Here is a 22,670-nt window from a genome sequence, read left to right as displayed (position 1 = left end):
CACATACAGTTCAAGATCTTATTGCTGACCTACAAATGTGTTCATTCTGCTGCCCCTCAATATCTCTCCTTGCTTCTCTCTCCTTAGACACCTCCCAGAGAACTCTGTTCCTCAGATAAGTCACTCAGCATTACCCTTCTCCTCCACTGCCAATTCCAGACCTCGTTTCTTTCATCTAGTTGCCCCCTAGGCCTGGAATAAATTACCCAAGTTTGTCCGTCAAGCCCCTTCCCTTGTTTAAAAGCAAACTGAAAACTCACCTTTTTGATATAGCTTTCAATCCTTAACCCTACTCCTCTGCCCTTTAACCCAGCCAGCTGATTAACTGTTCCCCATAACTGTATCCATGACATCCTGTTTGTCTGTCTTACTCTTGCCTGTTTTCTTACTCTTTGTGACTCTGTACAGCGCTGCGTGCGTCTGGTAGCGCTATAGAAATAATTAATACTAGTAGCAGTAAGGCTTGTGCAGTAACCAATTATATAATTCTCTATGAAAAATTGTCATTTATGATAATTGACCTTCTGAGATATAGCCTTCAAGGTAATGTGGTCAGATAACCGTAAATTATCATAAATGACAATTTTTCATAGAGAATTATATAGGAATTTGGTATTGATGGATTATCTACTTTTCATATGTAATAATAACCATGGTCATAAAGAAGTCAGTGATATTATTTTATTTTGGACACATTGGGACATTAAATTCACCTTTGTACAATGATTAGAATACTATAAACAACCACTAGTTTTTTGTAACTTCATGGTTGTGTTTTGCAAAAAGTTGATCTTTGAGTACCGTATTTTCACGCATATAACGCGCGCGTTATACGCGTTTTTACCTACCGCGCATACCCCTCGCGCGTTATATGCGTGAGCGCGGTATACAAAAGTTTTAAAACATAGTTCCCACCCCGCCCGATTCACCCCCCCAGCAGGACCGCTCGCACCCCCACCCCGAACGACCGCTCGCACGCGATCCCACCCGCACCCGCATCCACGATCGGAGCAAGAGGGAGCCCAAGCCCTCTTGCCCGGTCGACTCCCCGACGTCCGATACATCCCCCCCCCCCCCGGCAGGACCGCCGACTTCCCGACAATATCGGGCCAGAAGGGAGCCCAAACCCTCCTGGCCACGGCGACCCCCTAACCCCACCCCGCACTACATTACGGGCAGGAGGGATCCCAGGCCCTCCTGCCCTCGACGCAAACCCCCCTCCCCCCCAACGACCGCCCCCCCCCAAGAACCTCCGACCGCCCCCCAGCCGACCCGCGATCCCCCTGGCGACCCCCACGACCCCCCCACCCCCCTTCCCCGTACCTTTGGTAGTTGGCCGGACAGACGGGAGCCAAACCCGCCTGTCCGGCAGGCAGCCAACGAAGGAATGAGGCCGGATTGGCCCATCCATCCTAAAGCTCCGCCTACTGGTGGGGCCTAAGGCGCGTGGGCCAATCAGAATAGGCCCTGGAGCCTTAGGTCCCACCTGGGGGCGCGGCCTGAGGCACATGGTCGGGGTTGGGCCCATGTGCCTCAGGCCGCGCCCCCAGGTGGGACCTAAGGCTCCAGGGCCTATTCTGATTGGCCCACGCGCCTTAGGCCCCACCAGTAGGCGGAGCTTTAGGATGGATGGGCCAATCCGGCCTCATTCCTTCGTTGGCTGCCTGCCGGACAGGCGGGTTTGGCTCCCGTCTGTCCGGCCAACTACCAAAGGTACGGGGAAGGGGGGTGGGGGGTCGTGGGGGTCGCCAGAGGGGTCGCGGGTCGGCTGGGGGGGCGGTCGGAGGTTCTTGGGGGGGGCGGTCGTTGGGGGGGAGGGGGGTTTGCGTCGAGGGCAGGAGGGCCTGGGATCCCTCCTGCCCGTAATGTAGTGCGGGGTGGGGTTAGGGGGTCGCCGTGGCCAGGAGGGTTTGGCTCCCTTCTGGCCCAACTACCAAAGGTACGGGGAAGGGGGGTGGGGGGGTCGCCAGGGGGGTCGCGGGTCGGCTGGGGGGGCGGTCGGAGGTTCTTGGGGGGGGGCGGTCGTTGGGGGGAGGGGGGTTTGCGTCGAGGGCAGGAGGGCCTGGGATCCCTCCTGCCCGTAATGTAGTGCGGGGTGGGGTTAGGGGGTCGCCGTGGCCAGGAGGATTTGGGCTCCCTCCTGGCCCGATATTGTTGGGGAGTCGGCGGTCCTTCATGGGGGAGGGATGTATCGGACGTCGGGGGGGGGGCATCAGGCTTTCAGGATGGGGACAGACCTTCAAGGGGGGACAGTGCACGGAAGTCAGGGGGGGTGAACGGAGAGTCGGGACAGCGCACGGAAAGTCAGGGCGGGCGAAAGGAGCGTCGGGCAGCATGCGCGGTATACCCGTGAGCGCGGTATACCAAAGTTTTTGTACATATCATCGTGATTTCTGCGCGCTATACCCGTGTGCGCGTTTTATACGGGTGCGCGTTATTTGCGTGAAAATACGGTACACTCTCCACTCATGACACGTCTCCTCCAAAGAAAAAAAAATTAGTATGCACACATTTCAAAGTTACTGCAGGCCACCTGAGTTCATCCCGTGGTATTCCTTTATTTGCTGCATTAGGCATATGTTAACCTAATGCAGCTTAGGAAAAGGACCCTTAATGCGCAATTAGCACATGCTAAAAGGCTGCTGCAGTTTGCATTAATGCACTTTGCATTAATTCTCATGCATGCCATGCATTACCTAATTTAAAAAATATATTTTTATAAGGCAGAGAATGGGCATTCCCGTGGTTATTTAGCTAGCCTGTTAAAATTAACACATGCTAACTGAATAACGTAGGATTAATGCGGGACCACCTAGCACATCCTAAATAGGAGGCCATCAGTTTTCATGCATTAACTATATGCAGGTGCCATGCACTAATGACAAAATTATCACAAAAACTGCATTAAAACATGTTTAAAAATCCCCTTAAGTGCTACATTAATTCCAAGTTTCACTGCACTTTAGAAACTTGGCTAGTTTCAAATTTTTACTGCAGGAAGCAAGGGAATGGGTCAAAAGTACAGAATAGCACATCAGAAATAAAAAAAAATGACTTGGTAATTAAAGGCCATTTATTCTAATTCTGAGTTGCTGCGCTGAGTGTCCTGCTCTTGTCTGGCCTCTGACCTACTGCCTTACTCATCAGGAATTTCTGGAGGAGCACATGAGAGAGTTTCTTGCTGGAATATCACTGGGTTGCAGGTGGGACCAATACATTCTGTCAAGCTCCAAATCTCAGAACTGTAGAGAAAATATCTTATGAACTTTGAAAACATATGATTCTTTCTAATCTTTCTGAAGTATAAACTTGCATTCCTCATTTAAATCTAGCTACCATTTTATTTAGCTAAGTTAAAGAGCCTTTTTAGAAACAGGAAAGGAGGAAGAAATTTATTTCAATGCACCAGGAGCTGCCTTGTATCTCCTGGAGGCTAATTTCTTTGGCAGTTTCCTCATAAATGTTTAAATGTGATCTTTGAACCTGATCAATTAAATTTACTTTAGATACTAAGGGGCATGTTTACTAAGCTGGGATAAGCAGCTGGCATGGGTGTTAGCATGCAGTAACTGTTTAGCACAGCTACTGCACAGCAAAACCAGCCAGCATAGTAAAATTCACACACTAGCTGTTTAGCGTGGGTTGAGGCAGGGGGCATGGCCAGCACTGACAGACAGCCACCCCCTCCCAGACAGCATCCATCTGTACAATTAAGACCCTAAGATCAGATACCATCACAAAATAACCCTCAGCCCAACTCCCCTCTCCAACCAGGGTTCATCCATGGATTTCCCTGGGAGTCTAGTAGAGCCAGGGCAGCATCGATTCCCCTCTGCTCCCACCCCATCAGCCACTAGAGTACAAAATTGCCCCTTTGCCACCTAGTGGTTTTATTATTTTCAGGTATTTTTGCTCAGTATTCTTTGGAGGCTCGATGCCTGAAGGTTCCCACTTGGTGGATCCTGTGCCTGGGAGAAGATGCCGACTCACATGGTAGAAGTCTGCTGCTAGCAAAATCAGCCTCCCAGGGACACCTAGCTAGCCAGCCTGCTGGAATTTTTTTTAGAGCTCAGGGATCGTCCCCTGTGTAGCTGCTTGTATCTCTGATTTAGTCAGGAGCTTGAGCCTAGGCTGTTCGGGCTCCTTCCCGGCTCGGTCGGGACTTACAGTGGGGCCAGCTGTGTGGTCGTCCCCCCCCTTTACACAGTGAGGTTTTCCGGGGATAGATGTTCAGTCCGACCTCAGCCCAACTGGCAGCCAGAAGACCAGCTTTGTTCAGTGAATTTGTGAGGCAGATTTCTTCTCCCTTTGATTCCAGCTGAAATCCTATGCTGAAACAGGCAGGCACTACATGGCACAGTGAGTGAGGCTAAAGGGACAAATTGGGGGGGAGGTCCTTAAAAGTTGAGGGTTTCTGACCCCAGAGCTTAGGTCCTTCTCCAAAACCCCTTTCTCTGTGATTATTTTCTTTCAGGGAGGTCTCCACGGGTTGTTTTTGGTGCGATTTTTTTGTGGCAGTAGCCATCTTGGATTTTAAACAATCTTTTTTACTTTTGCCTTTATCTACCTCAAAACCCTCCACAATTTAATTCAGAATCGACTGGAGTAGACTCCTTGAGCCTTTTTATACCTATATCGTGCCAAGTTTGCACTGAATGGCCGGCCGAGGAAAGTCCATGTCCTGTGTGCGATGGAGCATGTGGAGGAAGGGCAGGAGCCTCAGGCTCAGCCTCCTCCAAGTCCTCCAGGAGGTGTGTCCCCAGGGGAAGCAACCCTTTCTGGGACTCTCTGAATCTGTATTAGCCATGTGCAGTCACATAGAGGACCGGCAGGAAGTCTCTGCCCGGGTCGTGGAGACCCCCAGTACAAGGCTTCACCCTAGATTTTGTGAGCCTTATGTGGACTGCTTATTTGAACTACCGAGAGTCCTCAGCGCCTATTAGCAACGCACAGTGGTGGCGGTGCAGGGGTTGCTCCTTCAAGAGGCACCCTGACCAGATGAGGACGTAGACTTGGAACAGGAGGTTCAGTTTGCCACAGACTGGATGGATAGCAAGTCCGATTCCTTGCCACTTTTATCCCGGGAACGTAAGGAAGTTCTTCTTCACCCAGAGTGGTAGAAAACTGGAACGCTCTTCCGGAGTCTGTCATAGGGGAAAACACCCTCCAGGGATTCAAGACAAAGTTGGACAAGTTCCTGCTCAACTGGTACACAGGTGAGGCTGGGCTCATTTAGAGCACTGGTCTTTGACCTAGAGGCCACCGCATGAGTGGACTGCTGGGCACGATGGACCACTGGTCTGACCCAACAGTGGCAATTCTTATGTTCTTAGGATGAAGTTTCCCCGGCAGAGTCTGCTTCCGTGCATGAGGACAGCAGTCAAGAGGTGGTGGCGACACTGGATCAAGGGGAAGTAATCCTATATGAAGATAAATTGCAACACTCTATATGTAAACCCTATATTGTAACACAAGAAAAATTAAGGTCTGATACCTTTTGAATGGCCCTCGTACTTCTTGTTGTTGCTGCCAAACATTATCATATTTATTTTAAAAATTTCTATTCTGCTTACAACCTAAGCAGATTACAGTATTTACATACACAGGTCCTAAGAAAAAATAACAGTAGTACATCTTTACAGTCAAACAAACAGCCAGAAAAGAACATCATGTAGTCTAAAAGAATTCTTTAACAAACAAATACGTTTTCAAAGATTTTTTGAAAGACTTCAAATCTTTACATAGCCTCAATGAGCCACTAAAAGCATTCCATAACTGAGGCCCAACCACAGAGATTGCTGCCATCCATGTTTTTTTTTAATACTGTACCTTATGTGGATTCTCAAGCGATAACCTCATTGTTGGTTGTGAATGCAAGGAGCTCTAGACACATGCACAGTTATTGTAATTAGCAAAACCAGGAGATAACATTGGACTATAAAAGGAACCAGTTTTGAACTGATTTTTAGAAAAGTACTAACAATATAAGTAAATTATAAAAAAGAAAGCCCTCTCCATAGAATCATTGACAAGAATGATATATCACTTGCATCACATATGCAGTGTTTGCTTATCCTTTCCTTTATACAACACAGTTGTTCTTTTGGTTTTGTAATTTAGTGCCTGTGTTGTACATTCTAGTAAAAATCGAGGACTCTACCCTAGCAACCACTGTAGCATCTGCCAAGCCTGAGATTGCATGTAGACTTAGTGAAAGAAGATAGTGGGCTCTAAAGTGACCAATTTGGGTTTTAAAAACTAGTTGAGTGGAAGATGACAAAGGGTAGTGGTACGGTAAATGGCATTTCTTCAGAGTGAAAGGCATTTCCTCAAAGGGCAGAATCAGTGCTGCAGGGATCAGTTCATAGTTTGGTTCTTTTTAGCATTTTTGTAAATGGTGGATGGTGTGGATAATATGAAGAGGGATCTAGGAAAGCTTGGTCTGGAATTTGGCAACTAAAAAAATGCAGGGTCATGCATTTAGAATGCATAAACCTAAGGGATCAGTATACGGGTAAAGTATTTCTGCACAAGAAAAAAGAATGGGATTTGGAGGTGTTTGTATCTTATGACATTAAGGTGGCTAAACAGGTAGAAAAGGTGATGGTAAAAGCATAAGATGCATAAGGAGAGGAATAACTAGCAGGGAAGAGGTGATAGTGCCTCTGTATAAATCTCTGCTGAGACCTTATTAAAAGTGCTGTGCACATTTCTGGAAATCATACCTTCAACAAGATATTAACTGGAAGAAGTTGGTCCAGAGGGCAGCTACTAAAATGATAAATGATTTTTGTCATAATGCGTATGGACACAGACTTAAAGATCTGTATATACCGTATTTGGCCAATGATAGGCTGCGGCTTATACATTGATTTTGCAAAGCTGCGTAGTAGGTGCAGCTTGCTTAAATGGGGCAGCCTATCTATGAATATTGACACTAAGTCTTCCCCCTGTACCTTTGAGACCAATCAATTTTTTTCTATACAGGACAGCATTCACTTGGTTTTGCATGCTACAGTAGTTATGCTCTTTTTTTTTTTTTTTTTAGGGTAATAACCACAAGGGAAAAGTTATCAAAAAGGGCAGTCTTTCACTTCTATAATTTGTATGCTCGTCTAAGTACTTGGATTAAAGAATACGCATTACTGATACAGTATATATTCAAAGACTGGCAATATACTACATTGGTTTTCTCTTTATATGGGCAATGGACAATATGCTGCATGGAATAATCAAGATGCAATTCAAAAATATCATCCCCCCTGTACCTTTTTTTTTGTTTTTGTTTATTCACAAGATAAAATACACGCAATAAGCAGAAATCACATTTTCCAATACAAAACTAGTATCAAACATCCAACAGAAGAACCCTGAATACAGGGAGAGTCCAGGCCTGTGTTCTGATAACCTGGACCCCGCCATTCCACACCCCAAGAAGAACCCCGCCCACCCTCCCCCAACCCTAATACCCCCCTACCACCCCCACCTCCCAAACCCCACCCTCAACCCACTGGCAAGGAAGGAACTACTGGCTTCTGCAATCGATTGACCACCTGGCTTTTTATCATAGGGGGTAAAGTGTCCAAATAGGAGGCCCAAATGGACAGAAAAAGCTTATTCCGGGAACGAGAAAACCAAGCGGACATAGACTCCCAGACCATTAAAAGATGGAATTTATTGCGCTAATACCAGATGGGGTGGGGAGTGGGGAGTCCTGAAGTCAGTGATTGAGAATGCATTTCTTCCCCGTTTCCCCAAATCCTGGCTTGCTCCTGTCTCTTCCTCGCTGGACAGCTGCCAGCTGCCTCCTCCAATCCCTGCGTTGCTTCCTGAATGGCTGCCATCAGTTCTCGCGAGTCCTCTTCAGTAGGTTAGCCAGTCCTCTTCAGTGCAAGTCCTCTTCAGTAGGGTAGCAAGTCATTGTAGAAGACACTTCACTCCTTCTTGACAATGGATGCTATCAGTTGTCAACAGCCCTTGGAAAATCATTCCATGGTTCACGAAGCCAAAATGCTCTCAATGATACCATCCATGCAGCCACACATTCATCTCCAGAATGAGTCTCTCTGTCCTTGCCATTTTCCTCAAAAGGAGAATCAACTAGAACACTTCTGTGCACCTATCTGTTTCACCTTCTCCCAGAGCTATGAAGTCACTTCTGATGTGTTTGGAGAGATACTTAGCTGTATCATTTGTACCAACTTGGATGAGCAGTTTCGGGTAATATTTGGTTTGATGAGTCTTGGAAAACTTTCTGTAACATTTTGGATCTTGGCACTCAGCAGGCAGCATACCTCCCTGGACATCATATCTGTTGAGCAGATGGATGCATCTATACTCCTTAGAAGGAAGACACAAGCTACCACTTCTCTTTGCTTGCTGGCGATTACTGATCCTGAGGTTTTGGGAGTTTTGAGGTCCGGTTCCTCCTGTTCTGTGATGTTTTAACCAACTCCATTTCTAGGGGTGCATTCCTGTTCTTCAGTTTGAGGAGGGGTAGAGTTGTGTTGATTCTGCTGGCTGTGGTAACTTGTATCCAGTTGTCTTTGTTCATTTTCTACTCTGCTAAAGATCCTTGGCACCTCAAGAAGCATTTCATTGGTTGTATTTCTCATCACAGATGCTTCCCAGCATCAGGGGAAATGAAAACAAAGAGGAAATACCCACAAAATATGTAGCTTATATACTCCTAATAGTGAGGTCCACTGGAGTTTCCCTTTGAAAATCATCTGGCAGGTCCACAGCTATGTGTGTGTGCTTTTGACTTTGAAAACTCTGAATAAAAGTTTGCACCCCACAAACATTTAGGGCCCCTCTGGCCTCCTATGGGCTGCATCACATTTATCACGCCGGGACTCGATATTGCAGCTATGTAAAAGGGACCCTTCTTTATCTTAAGTTTTTAAAAATGTATATGCCACCTTCCTAGATTAACCATCACACTTGCTAATTGGCATAGATACTTTTACTGCATAATAATACACGTATACATTTGAAAATTCTAGCATTCTGGTAGTTCAGATTTCACCCCAGTTCAGTGGCGTACCAAGGGGGGGGGCGAGGGGGGAGGTCCGCCCCGGGTACCAAGCCCTGAGGGGGTGCTCCCGGTCCGGTCCAGTTACCCCCCCCCTGCGCCGGGTGTCGCGTCTGGAAACAGCCTGCAGCAAGATCGCGATGCCAGATTTCTTTGCCTGCTTCGACTGTTTCCTCCGCCACGGTCCTGCCCCTCCTCTGATGTCAGAGGAGGGGCGGGACCGCGGCGGAGGAAACAGCCGAAGCAGGCAAAGATCTCTGGCATCGCGCGATCTTGTTGCAGGCTGTTTCCCCAGGGCAGTAGCGTACCAAGGGGGCGAGGGGGAGGTCCATCCCGGGTGCCGCCTTAGGGGGGGGTGCACAGCTGGCCCGGTCCCTATCGCGCTCCTACCCTCCCAGCGAAAGCAGCATCGGCGCCATTATCGAAAAAGGTAATGGCGCCAGGCCTTGGAGCACCAAGGCACACCGCTTCTCCCCCCTCCCAGCCGAAACCCCGCTGACCATCCTATCTCTCCCCCCCCCCAAGTGAACCTTTCCGACTCTCCCAGCGAAAGCAGCAAACCTCCCTCCAGTAGCGTCGGCTTTATCCTCCCTCTGCCGCATCACTGATGACGTCATCAGTAACGCGGCAGAGGGAGGAGAAAGCCGCGAAGGAGGTTTGCTGCTCTCGCTGGGAAGGTCGGAAAGGTTCACGGGGGTGGGGAGATAGGAGGGTCAGCGGGGGTTCGGCTGGGAGGGGGGAGAAGCGGACTGCCTCGGTGCTCCATTACCTTCTTCGGGCAGCAGCAGCGTTTACAATTCGCTGCTGTTGCCGGCTTCAGGCCTTGTTCTCTGCCGGGTCCTGCCTACTTCCAGTTTTCATGAAGACAGGACCCGACAGAGAACAAGGCCTGAAGCGGGCAACAGCAGTGAATTGTGAATGCTGCTGCTGCCCGATGAAGTTCAGGACATCGGGGAAGGAGCAGGGAGAAATCGGCTGCTGGCTTGGGGGTGAGAGTAGGGAAAGAATCGTGGAAGTGGAGAAATCGGCACGATGGCTTTGTGCAGGCTAGGGGGAGAGAGAAAGAAAGGAAAAAATAAAGAGGGGGGGGCCAGGGGGAGAGAGAAAGAAAGGCAGAAATAAAGAGGGGTCAGGGGGAGAGAGAAAGAAAGGCAGAAAGAAAGAGGGGGACCAAGGGGAGAGAAAGAAAGGCAGAAATAAAGAGGGGGTCAAGGGGGAGAGAAAGAAAGGCAGAAAGAAAGAGGAGGGCCAGGGGGAGAGAGAAAGAAAGGCAGAAAGAAAGAGGGGGACCAAGGGGAGAGAAAGAAAGGCAGAAATAAAGAGGGGGGTCAAGGGGGAGAGAAAGAAAGGCAGAAAGAAAGAGGGGGGCCAGGAGGAGAGAGAAAGAAAGGCAGAAATAAAGAGGGGAGCCAGGGGGAGAGAGAAAGAAGAAGGATCAGAAGAAGGACCAGAGACTCATGAAATCACCAGACAAAAAAGTAGGAAAAATGATTTTATTTTCAACTTAGTGATCAAAATGTGTCCGTTTTGAAAATTTATATCTGCTGAATATATTTTGCACTATGGCCCCCTTTTACTAAACCGCAATAGAGTTTTTTAGCGCAGGGAGCCTATGAGCGTCGAGAGCAGCGTGGGGCATTCAGTGCAGCTCCCTACGCTAAAAACCGCTATCGCAGTTTAGTAAAAAGGGAGGGGGAATATTTGTCTATTTTTGTATAGTTGTTACTGAGGTGACATTGCATAAAGTCATCTGCCTTGACCTCTTTGAAAACCCGCGGAATATAAATGATAATTAACATTTTCTCTGCGTACAGCGTGCTTTGTGTTTTTAAAATTTTATTGTTGGTAGATCATTTTGACTTGGCCACAAAGGTAAGGGGGAGGGAGGGAGGGGAACTGCTGAAAGACATCTAATAATCCTTGCAGGCTTGACTGCAGGGAATTATTTTTGTAAAATCATGTTTTGTTATGTGACTGGCATTATCTAGACTTTAATTTCTATGAATGAATAGAATGAAAATGATATAAAATTACTTGCTTGTTTTTATGTGCGTGCGCTGAAGGAAAGTGGAGAGAGAGTGGGCTGAGGATGCTGAAGGGAAATGGGGAAGAGAGTGGGGAGAAGACGCTGATTTATAAATTGACAATTGTACAGAATATTGTTTCTTTTTATACTTTAATATAAACAATTCAAGGCTTGTGTGGATGGAATCAGGTGGTTTGCGGGGATGGGGACCGAGCTTACGGGGATTAGTCCAATAAAATTGTATTTTTTTATATCTCATTATTTGTTTTATTTTTATTTGTTAATTTATAAAGTGGTGATTGTTATGTATCAGTTTTTTCAAATTTACATCTACTGTCTTTATATTTTGCACTGTATTAGAGGACATGTGTTACTGTTTTTTGTGGTGTTGCATTGTATCCAGGGTCTGGTTTCTTGGCGGATCAGTTTAACTTTTGTCTACATATTTCTATTTTTAGTTTGTGATTATTCCATTTTGGGCGAGGGTGTATCTCTGTTCTGTGTGTATGAAAAAGACATAGTTTTCAGTTGGCATTGACTACAGGACCAATTGACTGTGCGGGATCTGGCTTGTTTAGTTTTACAATGTATGTGTTGGTGTTCTAGTGCTCACTGCAGTGTTTAAGATGCAGCCTTTTCCTAGGTACACTCTTGTGGTGCGATATGTAGATTGGTACTAAAAATCATATTTTTCATATAGATGGGGGGGGGGTGTCAAAAAATGATGGGCCCCGGGTGCCACATACCCTAGGTACGCCACTGCCCCAGTTCCATTCCTAGGAATGCCTTCTACCCACAGTATGTAATAAATATGCACAAAATGGCACAACTTTGGTACTTTTACCTGCATATAGGTTGGGAAATTCTATGAAAGCATTCTTTTACCAGTGGAAATGGCACTGAAAATTGCTCTCAGTGTTTTTATATAAATTACTATTAAGTGTGAACATGAATATTTTATTGTATATATAGTACTCACAATTTTGGAGCCTCAAACTTTTTGGGGTTTTTTTACTTTCAAATCAGCTTAAAGTACACACACAACATGGTGTGAAGCATGCCTCCAGTTCGGTGATTCAAAAAGTTTTTTCCTGTGGTAAAACCCCTAAAATATTTTTCATACATTGAGGAACCCCACTCCTTCCTCCCCTCCCCACCACATAAAGATCCTCCTCTCCTGGAACCGCATGTAGGGCCCCCCCCACCCATGCCTCACTTGTCGCTACAGTACTGTCAGTGGGCTATAGGGGGCAGGAACAATCCCCAGTGTTCCTGCCCATACTGGCTCCTCAGACAAAATGGTTGCCAGGACTTCTTGCAGGAAACGGCCTTAGGAAGTCCTGGAATCCATTTTGTCAGTGGAGCCTGTATGGGTAGGAGCGACTGGGAGTTGTTCCTGCTCCGAATGATGTGGATCTCTTGAAGAGAGTTCTAGGATTCCACATAACCCAGTTTGGGAATCCAGCTCTAAGAGGGTAGTGGATAAAGGTGAACCAGATAAATGTCATTACATGGGTTCTCTCTGGCTTTGCAATTAAAAGAAGTACTGCACATGAAAGTAAATAACATTCTTATCTTTTGTAAATAATTATAGAGTTGTTTTTGGTCATTTAGACAAAGCTTTTCAGGTCAGTGTTCACAAATAAGTGCTGTGGAGACAACTATACTCTTTGTCTTCAGGAGGCTGGGAAGAAAGAATTGTAACTACTGACTAGATTTTATCTGATTTTACACAACCATAATGATGGACCTCTGTGGCCACAATAGGTCTTTATGCAGTACAATCCAAGCCTTACTAATCTCAAATTTTGATTAAAGAACTCCCCCCCTCAACATATGCTTAAAAAAAAACAACCCAGTAGTAACTGACAGGGGATTGTTTATGCAATCTCACTTAATGATTGTAAATTATCCATACATATGAAAGAAACAGGTCATGCAGAAGGCTACTATTGTAGCCAGGCTAATAAAGGTCTCAGAATATGAGTAAATAACAGAGGAGTGTAACACAGAGTCTGGAATTTCACAGTGATGCAGAATTGACTTTATAATAATCTTTAGCATTGTATTACTTAACACTGAGCTCAACTTTTCTGGTCTCACAGAAATCCTATCAGATGTATTATGTCAGAGAGCTGATTTTGCTATGAGGTCTATATTCAAAAACGCTGAGCAAGAAAGATAACTTTGTCTGGATATTCAGCCTGTATCCAGGCAGGTTGACTATCCAGTCAAAAGCTAATTAAATAAAGTTTTCTGGTTTAACTCCAAGCCTCCTGTGTGAGCATCCCAAATTACCTGAGCAACTTTTGCTGGTCCAGTGTCAAGTACAAGATCCTTTGTTCTAAAACCTGAAAAGCTCTGAAAACCCAAATTTGTAAAAATGGCAAAAGAGAGCTGCAGATTCTGCTCGGGTGGCAGTGAGAAGCATTCATAAAGCATGTGAAATAAATAACATCCAAAATTAACATGACAAAGCTTTTCCATCCTATCATTCTCTCTGCAAGAAACTCCCCAGCCTCTATATGTCCTTTTCAATACCCACAGCAATGAAAGTAAAATGCTTTCAGAATTGATACTTAATTTGTAATTCTGTTAATTTGTCCTGTTTGGACATGTTTGTGTTTGAAGAGATTGAAGTGTTTATAATGTGTGCCTTATTTTGAAATAAAATAGTTTGGTGGCAATTTTAAGGTCTTATCCTCTGTTTTTTTCCAAATTAACATTACCGTTTCAAAATCCGAAAAATTCAAAACACCAAAATATGCCTGGTCCCAAGGATTTTGGATAAAGGATCTTGTATCTGATCTGTATAATCATCTACCAGCCAAACTGAAACTGCACCTTGGGAATGCCCCAGTGCCACCTCCTTTTTTTATTCAAGTAAATTTTATGCCTACCACGACTTGACAGCACAAAATTAAACTGGTCAGCAGAGCAGAAATTTTTAACTGTGAAGATCTGCCCTGCTAACTCATTCATAAAGCATGTGAAATAAATAACATCCAAAGTTAGCATGACAAACTTTTGAATACCCACACCAATGGTTTATTTATATCCTGCCCCTGTCCAAGGCGGGTTACAAAATTAAATCCATACATACGAGTTATTACAACAAGTAAAACAGTATAACACAAATTTCAAACAATAAAAGTAAGTAGGCGACCAGTACCCCACATTCAGCTTATACATCAAAATCAGAATGAAAACAAAACGCTTTCAGAATTGATACTCCCTTTTACAAAACCGCGGAAGAGGATTTTGGCGCTAGCCGGCATGCTGAATGCTCTGCTCCGATGCTCTTAGGAACTCTGACTGTCGGAGCAACGAAGAGCATTGAGCGTACCGGCTGGCGCTAAAAACCTCTTCCGCACTTTTGAAAAAGGGGGAGTCAATTTGTGATTCTGTTAATATCATTTTTACTCATTTCCCATGATCCTCGTACACACACTGCCTTGAATGCACGTATTTAGGGTGCTCAGGAATGTTACTGTTTCTAAGAATCACTGGGATAATTCAACAGATGACCATGGCAGGTCTGATTCTTTATTCTTTATCTTCATGTAAAATGCAAGCTCACATCACTATGTTATAGTAGATTTGTGCGGATTTCAATTTGACAACTATTTATGTTCATTAATGCTTGTTATACCTCCAAATTCTGAACAAACAGGAATAAGCAGTGTACAATTCTGAAAAAAATAACAGCAAATACTTTAACACGGAAAGGAGCTCCAATAAAATGACAGGAAAGCAAAAACCGCACGCTTACAGGACTCATTCATTCCCACATTCATCAACAATACTACTACTAATACTCGTATCATTTCTACAGCGCTGAAAGGCGTACGCAGCACTGTACATTTAACATGCAATAGACGGTCCCTGCTCAGAAGAGCTTATAATCTAATATGAACAGACAAGACATATAGAGGCTGGGGAGTTTCTTGCAGAGAGAATGATAGGATGGACATATGTAGGTGATTTTACAGTGAGTGGGAGTTAGGAGCTGAAAGCAGCCTTGAAAAAATGGGCCTTTAACTTGGATTTGAATACTGCTAGAGACACAGAGCCTGACGTAATGGCTCAGGCAGTCTGTTCCATGCAAATGGTGCAACAAAAGAGAAGGGACAGAGTCCGGAGTTGGCAGTGGAAGAGACGGGTACGGATAGGAGGGGCTTGCCCAATGAACGGAGTTCACAGTAGAGAGCATAGGGGGAGATAAGTGTGGATAGATATTGAGGGGCTGCTGAGTGAGTGCACTTTAAGTCAGCAAGAGGAATTTGAACTGTATTAGGAAATGGATGTCGAGCCAGTGAAGTGACTTTGAGAGAGAGGTAATGAGAGCATGGCTGCTCTTGTGTAATATGTCATGCAGCAGAATTTTGCAGATTGAAGGAGAGAGAGAGGGTTGAGCAGAAGACCTGAGAGCGGATAGTTGCAGTACGCTGAGCAAGAAGTGATGAGAGTGTGGATAAGGGTTTTGGTAGTGTGCTCAGAGAGGAGAGGTTGGATTTTGGTAATACTATAGGAGAAGAAGTGACGGACTTTAGCAGTTTGTTGGATCTGAACGGAGAACGAGATAGAATCCAATGAGTCCAAAATGGCCCTGAGGTTGCTAACTGATGAGACAGGGAGGGAGGAGAGTATTGTCAACAGAAACAGAGAATGGGGGGAGAGGTGAGTTTAGGTCTTAGCCATATTCAGTTTTAGATGGCAGTGAGACATCCAAGCAGCAATGTCAGACAGTTATTGCCAAATATCCACTCTGTAGAATATTAATGGAAACTCATAAGCAGACAGACAATAAAGAGGAGAAAAAAAATGGCTTATTTATATACCCCTCATAGCCTAAATCAGCGGTCTCAAACTCATGGCCCAAGGGCCACATGCGGCCCACCAGGTACTATTTTGAGGCCCTCGGTATGTTTATCATAATCACAAAAGTAAAATAAAACAGTTTCTTGATCATATGTCTCTTTAGCTATAAATTACAATATTATTATTAAACTTAGCCAAAAGGAAAGATTTATAAACTGGAAAGAGTTTTACCTCATGCAAAATTGTCATTTCTTTAATAAGGCCTTAACTATTTTTTTCTGAGGCCCTCCAAGTACCTACAAATCCAAAATGTGGCCCTGCAAAGGGTTTGAGTTTGAGACCACTGGCCTAAATGGTTTACATTCAGGACATTACCATTCTCATACCTTATGATCAACCAAAGATCACAACCTTAACCAATATAGAAATCAACTCAATCAATTACCCCGTCCAAACCACCCTAAAACTACTAGGAATGACAATAGACAGATGCTGCACTATGCAACCACAAATAAATAAAACAATACAAAAGTCTTTCGCGGTTATAAGAAACCTAAGACAAGTCCGAAAATACTTCGAAAGAACACAATTCCAGCTCATAGTACAATCCCTACTCCTAGGTCTACTAGACTACTGTAACATCCTTTACCTCCCCTGCCCTGCAACAATGACTAAACAATTACAAACAATACAAAATACAGCTTTGAGACTCATCTACTCACTGAGGAAACACGACCATATTACTGAAGCATACATCAGCTCACACTGGCTTCCAGTCCAGAAAAGAATACTATTTAAATTCTACTGCATATTATTTAAAACTATAAATGGAGACTGCCCAACCTACCTGAACAACCGCCTCATCCAAACTACCTCAACCAGACACAGAAAAACTCACGACACTACCTGATCTACTCTTTACCTTCTTTAGAAATGACCGAAGATCTTCCTTTGTAATCCACCATCTATATCTCTTTTGTAATCCGCCTTGAACTGCAAAGTAATGGCGGAATAGAAATCTCTAATGTAATGTAATGTATTTCTCCCTATCTGTCCTGGTAGGCTCACAATGTGTCTAATGTAGTTGGGGTAATAGAGTATTAAGTGACTTGCCCAGGATCACAAGGATCAATGCTGGACTTGTACCTGCAACCTCAGGGTGCTGAGACTGCAGCTCTAACCACTAAGCCACTCCTTCACTCCTCACGTAGTTGAGGTCATTCCAGGTCTTTGGTGAGAGAATAAAGAATGCGGAATAACATGTAGATTTGTATTGCACCATTTTGGGACTCAGAAGAACCAGACAGTTTGAGTCAAGGAAACGGGTGCGTGATGGTGTGTAAGGAATTGCATTCCTTTGCAAAAGACTCTTTAACACCAGCCCAGTCTGACGTAATGCTGCTTAGCCAGACATCCTATGCTGGTTGGATTGTGTCTCTAGAGCAGGGGTGCCCAACGCGTCGATCGCGATCGACCAGTAGCTCAGGAAGGCAACTCGAGTCGATCGCACTCGTGTTGCCGTCCTGATCTACGGGCTGATCAGCCTTCCTCTCCAGTGTTCTCCCTAGGGCCTTTTAGCTGGGCGGTTCGCCCAGCTGTCATCTGCCGCTGCTGAACATTAAAAAAAAAACCAAAAAAACCGGCTTGGAGATTTCAGCCCCTAGCGAACTTATGCTCCGGGCTCTAACGTGTGCGTGCAGGCTTCTCTTCTCTTCCCTCCGAAACCGGAAGTTATGCCCGGGGAGGGGGAGAAGGGAAGCCTGCACGCACATGTTGAGAGCCCTGAAGCAAGGTTCGCTACGGGCTAAGGCGGGAGACATGTTAGTGAAGCATTTCCTCTTCTTGCTGCCGGGTCCTGCCTACTTTCTGTTTCCGCGAAGGCAGGACCCGGCAGCATTTCCCCCAACAGTTCCTCGCGATGCTGGTCGGCCGAAGCAGGGAGAGGTTGGGGCGGCGGCGGCTTTTGGGCGTGTTATTGGCGTCGGCTTTCGGGCCTGTTATTGGTGGCGGTTTGGGTCCTGGTCCCCGATGGCAGTGTCTTGGGGGAGGGCAGGGAGAAAGAAAGAAAGAAAAAGGGCAGGCAGGGAGACAGAAGGAAAGAAGAGAAACAGAAAAAAAGGAAAGGGAGGCAGAGAGAAAGAAAGGGCAGGGGAGAGGAAGGAAAAGTTGGGGGAGGGAATGAGGTGTGGAGGAGAGGAAGCATACAGGCTGAAAGAAGGGAAGAAAGACTGGATGCACAGTCAGAAGAAGAAAGTGCAACCAGAGACTCATGAAATCACCAGACAAGGTAGGAAAAATGATTTTATTTTAAATTTAGTGATCGAAATGTGTCTCAATTTATATCTGCTGTCTATATTTTACACTAAGGTCCCCTTTTACTAAACCGCAATAGAGTTTTTTAGCGCAGGGAGCCTATGAGCGTCGAGAGCAGCGCTGGGCATTCAGCGCAGCTCCCTGCGCTCTAAAAACTGCTATCGTGGTTTAGTAAAAAGGGAGGGGGGTATATTTGTCTATTTTTGTATGGTTGTTACTGAGGTGATAGTGCATAGAGTCATCTGCTTTGACCTCTTTGAAAAACCCTGGAATAGGAATGATAATTAACATTTTCTATGCGTACAGTGTGCGTTGTGTTTTTTTAAAATTTTATTGTTGGTAGATCATTTTGACTTGGTCATTTTAAAAGTAGCTCGCAAGCCCAAAAAGTGTGGGCACCCCTGCTCTAGAGTTTCAACTCACAACTCACAAATCTGCTGTCCTCGACCACAGACTACAAAATCTTCAAAAAAGAAACAAAAACCCTACTCTTCAAAAAGTACATTAAACCTTTTTAACCCCCCAAATTTCACCCAAAACACCATCTACAGAGCAAATCAAAAATATTCAAACCACTCATTAGACATTTACTAGTATCTTGACAATTCTCTTGTAATCCACCGAATGTATTTCGTAACATCATGACAATTCTTGTGCAATCCGCCTTGAACCGTAAGGCAACGGCGGAATAGAAATCACTAATGTAATGTAATAAAAACGCTTATAAAAAGAATTTCTAAACAAAGTACATAAAAATGGGGAATACCAAACAAAGTTAAAACAGACCTAATGAATAATGGATGATTTACAAACAACATGACGGAAAAAGAAGGGTAGAACTACAGTGTTTATAAGATTCTACTGCTTTTCACCTCCTGATCATGTATTGACCTCCTCCCCCTCCACCCCACACATTTCCTTTCCATACTTGCATTGGAATGTTTGTTATGATTCATTTCCATTTTCTGGAAATGCCATCTTTTGCTGATTCTATTCTGTCCTAAAATAAAGGGCACATCGGTTTCCTAAAGCTAGTCAAGAAATGTATTAAATTAGGCCAGTCAAAATGTATTGCCTTATTCATTCATTCATTTATTTATTTCTGTTTTTAATTTGCCAATATTTATTCTCTTTAATAACAAAGAGATTTAAGTAGCACTTGTTAATATGTGTATGCTTAAACTTTCTTTTGAACAGGCAGCGTGCAGGTTGTTTCAGAAGGACAAGTAGAATATAACTCTCTCTCTGGCATTCGTTATATGTGGTGGTACCATTTGGTTGGCCTTATTTGGACCAGTGAGTTCATCCTCACCTGCCAACAAATGATCATTGCAGGAGCAGTGGTTACCCTCTACTTCAACCGGTAGGTATACATTTACGTCCATTTATAATCTCTCTTTTGTTTGTTTGTTTTGAATGAAGTTTTTCCCTAAAAAGAAACCATCCCATAAAGAGATAACTTTGTGTTCAGTTTAGGTTTTGGAAAACAAGTGTTTTTGACAATATGAAGTAAAAGGAAACCTAGATCAAGAGGTTCTTAAGTCAAACTGACTCCTGATGACCACACAGTGAGGGATCCCCCTTATTGTTTCTTAGCATGATACAGGAGTGGTTTGCCACTGGCTTCTTCTGCACACTGTGAAGTACCACTGTATCACTTTTGCCCGGCATAGGGGAATAAGACTCAGATTGGCATTGCTGTTAGAACCTTCCCAGCAATGGACCCAAGGCAGTGGAGAGTTAAGAGTCTTGCCCTAGGCCACAATTTGCTGCTGTGGAGTTTGAATTCAGGCCTTTCAATTCCCAGCCTACTATTCTAACCATCAGACAACTAACTACTCGGCTTTAAAAATGTAAAACTTCAGCTAAAACTTTTATTGTAGACTAATAATTGAATAAAGCTGAGTAAAAACAAGATCGCACTGTCCCCCCCAATTCTCTAAACTTGCACAGCGAACTTTGGGCTAGATTCACTAAGCATACCGATCGGTTTGTGACCCGATTTTCCTCCAACCCGATTCACTAACCTCTGTGCCGATCCGTGCATGCAAAGTAGGAAGGACGCGATTCACTAACAAAATTCAGGCACACCAACTGGGCTGGCCGATCCAAAAACAAGTGCTGCTGAGGACCAGTCACTTGTGTAAAAACCCTGCTCTCTGCCCCGATTCTCCTGCCATTGCAGCCCCTATACTCTCCTGCTATGCCTCCCTTCCCTGCAGCGCGAGCACATGGTTTTAACCCACGGGTTAAAACTATGAGCTCACGAGTAAAAGTTAAAATTTTTTTTAAAAAAGCATGGACAGCAAACGCATGCGCAGACCATCTACAGACAAAGAAGATGGTCTGCGCATGCGTCGGGTTTGCTCAGTAGCAATCCATGCAGTCAGTGGGGTGGCGTTCCTCGGATCGTCCCCATTTGAATATTGTCCCATTGTGAATTGGTCGGCCTGCCACGGATCAGACACAGATCAGTTACGATCAGACAGTTAGTGAATCAGGCCCTAAATGCTTAGCATGCAAAGTTCACGCAAATTATAAAGTCAGTTGCACACTTAGCTTAATATGAAGCTAAGCTAATTGTTAATGTCAACTAGCAATACTTGGCAATAAATGATGTTAATTGGTGCTAATTAGCAGTTACATACACAGCTGACCTTAGTTGTTCTGAAAGTTGGGGGTATTTGTTATTTATTTCACATGTTTTATGAATGAGTTAGCTGGGCAGATCTTCACAGTTAAAAATTTCTGCTCTGCTGACCAGTTTAATTTTGTCCTGTCAAGTTGTGGCAGGCATAAAATCCAAAGCATGCAACTGCAAGGGGAGTATGGATCTGGGAGTGGAAAAGTAGCCTAGTGGCTAAAGCTGCTGTTGTTTGTGGGCTCAAACCCAGTGCTGCTCCTTGTGGCCCTGGGCAAGTCTCTTAACTTTCCACTGCCCCAGATTCCATGGCTAGATTGTGAGCCTGCTGGGACAGACAGGGAAAATACTTAAAGAGTACACAAATTGATTGTGAACTGTTCAGATGGCTTCACCAATGGGTGGTGTGTCAAATACAAATAAAACTTGGAAGCTTGGTGTGTCAGAGGTGTGTCTAGCACTTGTATGCAGGTAATACAATACTCACCTAACTGCCTATGGTGAGAGGCGAACATTCACATCAGCCTGGCATAAGTGCTCGTGCCTGAAATTATGCCAGTATTCTAGAACAGCAGTTCCGTAGAGAAAGGACACATCATCCTGCTATCTAACATTCAGCGACCTTTTGAGAATTATTCTGTCATCCACATTGTTGGCGGAGGGGGGGGGGAGCGGACAAGAAAATTAGATTTCAATGTAGAAACCAGTTTTTAAAGAGGGATGCTGAAAATACCAAATTGCGACTGAAGACCTTTTTGACTTTTGACAGATGTTTTAGGGGTCCTTTTATCAAGCCACGCTAGTGGGGTTAGCGCGCGCGACTTGTAATCATGGGCTAACCCCCACGCTGGCCAAAAAACTACCGCCTGCTCAAGGCAGGCATTAGCAGCTAGCGCGGCCGGTGGTTTAACGCACGCTATTATGCGCGTTAAACCGCTAGCGTGGCTTGATAAAAGGAGCCCTTAGTATTTACTTTTAGAATGGTACGAAAATTGTTTTGGAATGCTTTTACATTTTTTTATTTTTTTTTCAGTTTTGCCTACCGCTGTGTGTTGTAGGTTTTCTAATTTATTATTTATTAATGTGGAATTTGCTCACACTTTTTTTTAGTAGTAGTAGTTCAAGATGAGTTACATTCAAGTACATTAGGTATTTTTATTGACAAACAAGATATTAACAGGCACACGAGTAATGTCATCGCATGGTTTCAGAACAGAACAGCTTTCCCATAGCTGAGTATTAATTCTGAGAGTGTGTGGCCTTCCCAAGCATAACAGTCTCCTCAGTCCCTCAGTTTTGTTTTTTCCTCTATGCTGAAAAGACATGGAAACAGAGCTCTCCTCTTACTTGAACTCTGACTTTTTATTTTTCTTCATTAAAAAAGACTATTTTCTTTCTTTTCTTTGTTTTTATTTTCTCTGTGGGAAAAATGTTACAGATGAAATTGGGGTTCTGACCCTGCATTTAGGGGTGCATGACATATACAGTGCTGAAAGATAGGCACCAAAAAAATCAGCACTGAGCCCCTATTCTATAAAAGGTGTCCAACCTTTATATAATACGAGAATGAGGTGCGGATCGTGCCTAATTTCATGCACCAGACTTACACCTGATAGAAACAGAAGTAAATCCAGCGCCCAAAGTTAGGCACAGATAGGCACTATTCTGTAACTTGGCTCCTAACTTTTGGGGATGCCCATGATCCACCAGCACCCTTTCCATGGGCACATCCTGCTTTTCAGCTGTGCTCAGGAAAGTTGGGTGCCAATTTCTAGAATAGCGCGCAGACAAGATTTAGTTAAGCACAGATTACTACCAATTAAGCGGCTAATTGG

General features: G+C 44.5%; 1 protein-coding gene across 7 annotated transcripts in view; it reads left to right on the top strand.

Annotated features, from left to right (window-relative positions):
• SLC44A3 (solute carrier family 44 member 3) overlaps positions 1-22,670 on the top strand; it is a 125,514-nt gene that overhangs the window by 71,791 nt on the left and 31,053 nt on the right. For all 7 annotated transcript variants that reach the window (XM_033916298.1, XM_033916300.1, XM_033916299.1 and 4 more), the window contains one exon: positions 19,392-19,557. In XM_033916298.1, the coding sequence (XP_033772189.1) occupies positions 19,392-19,557 (166 nt within the window). The remainder of the gene's footprint in view (positions 1-19,391; positions 19,558-22,670) is intronic.

Source organism: Geotrypetes seraphini, chromosome 12 (assembly GCF_902459505.1).
Source record: "Geotrypetes seraphini chromosome 12, aGeoSer1.1, whole genome shotgun sequence".
Taxonomy (NCBI): Eukaryota; Metazoa; Chordata; class Amphibia; order Gymnophiona; family Dermophiidae; genus Geotrypetes; species Geotrypetes seraphini.
Note: the sequence above shows the minus strand (reverse complement) of the source record. Positions and strands in the feature narration are given on the sequence as shown.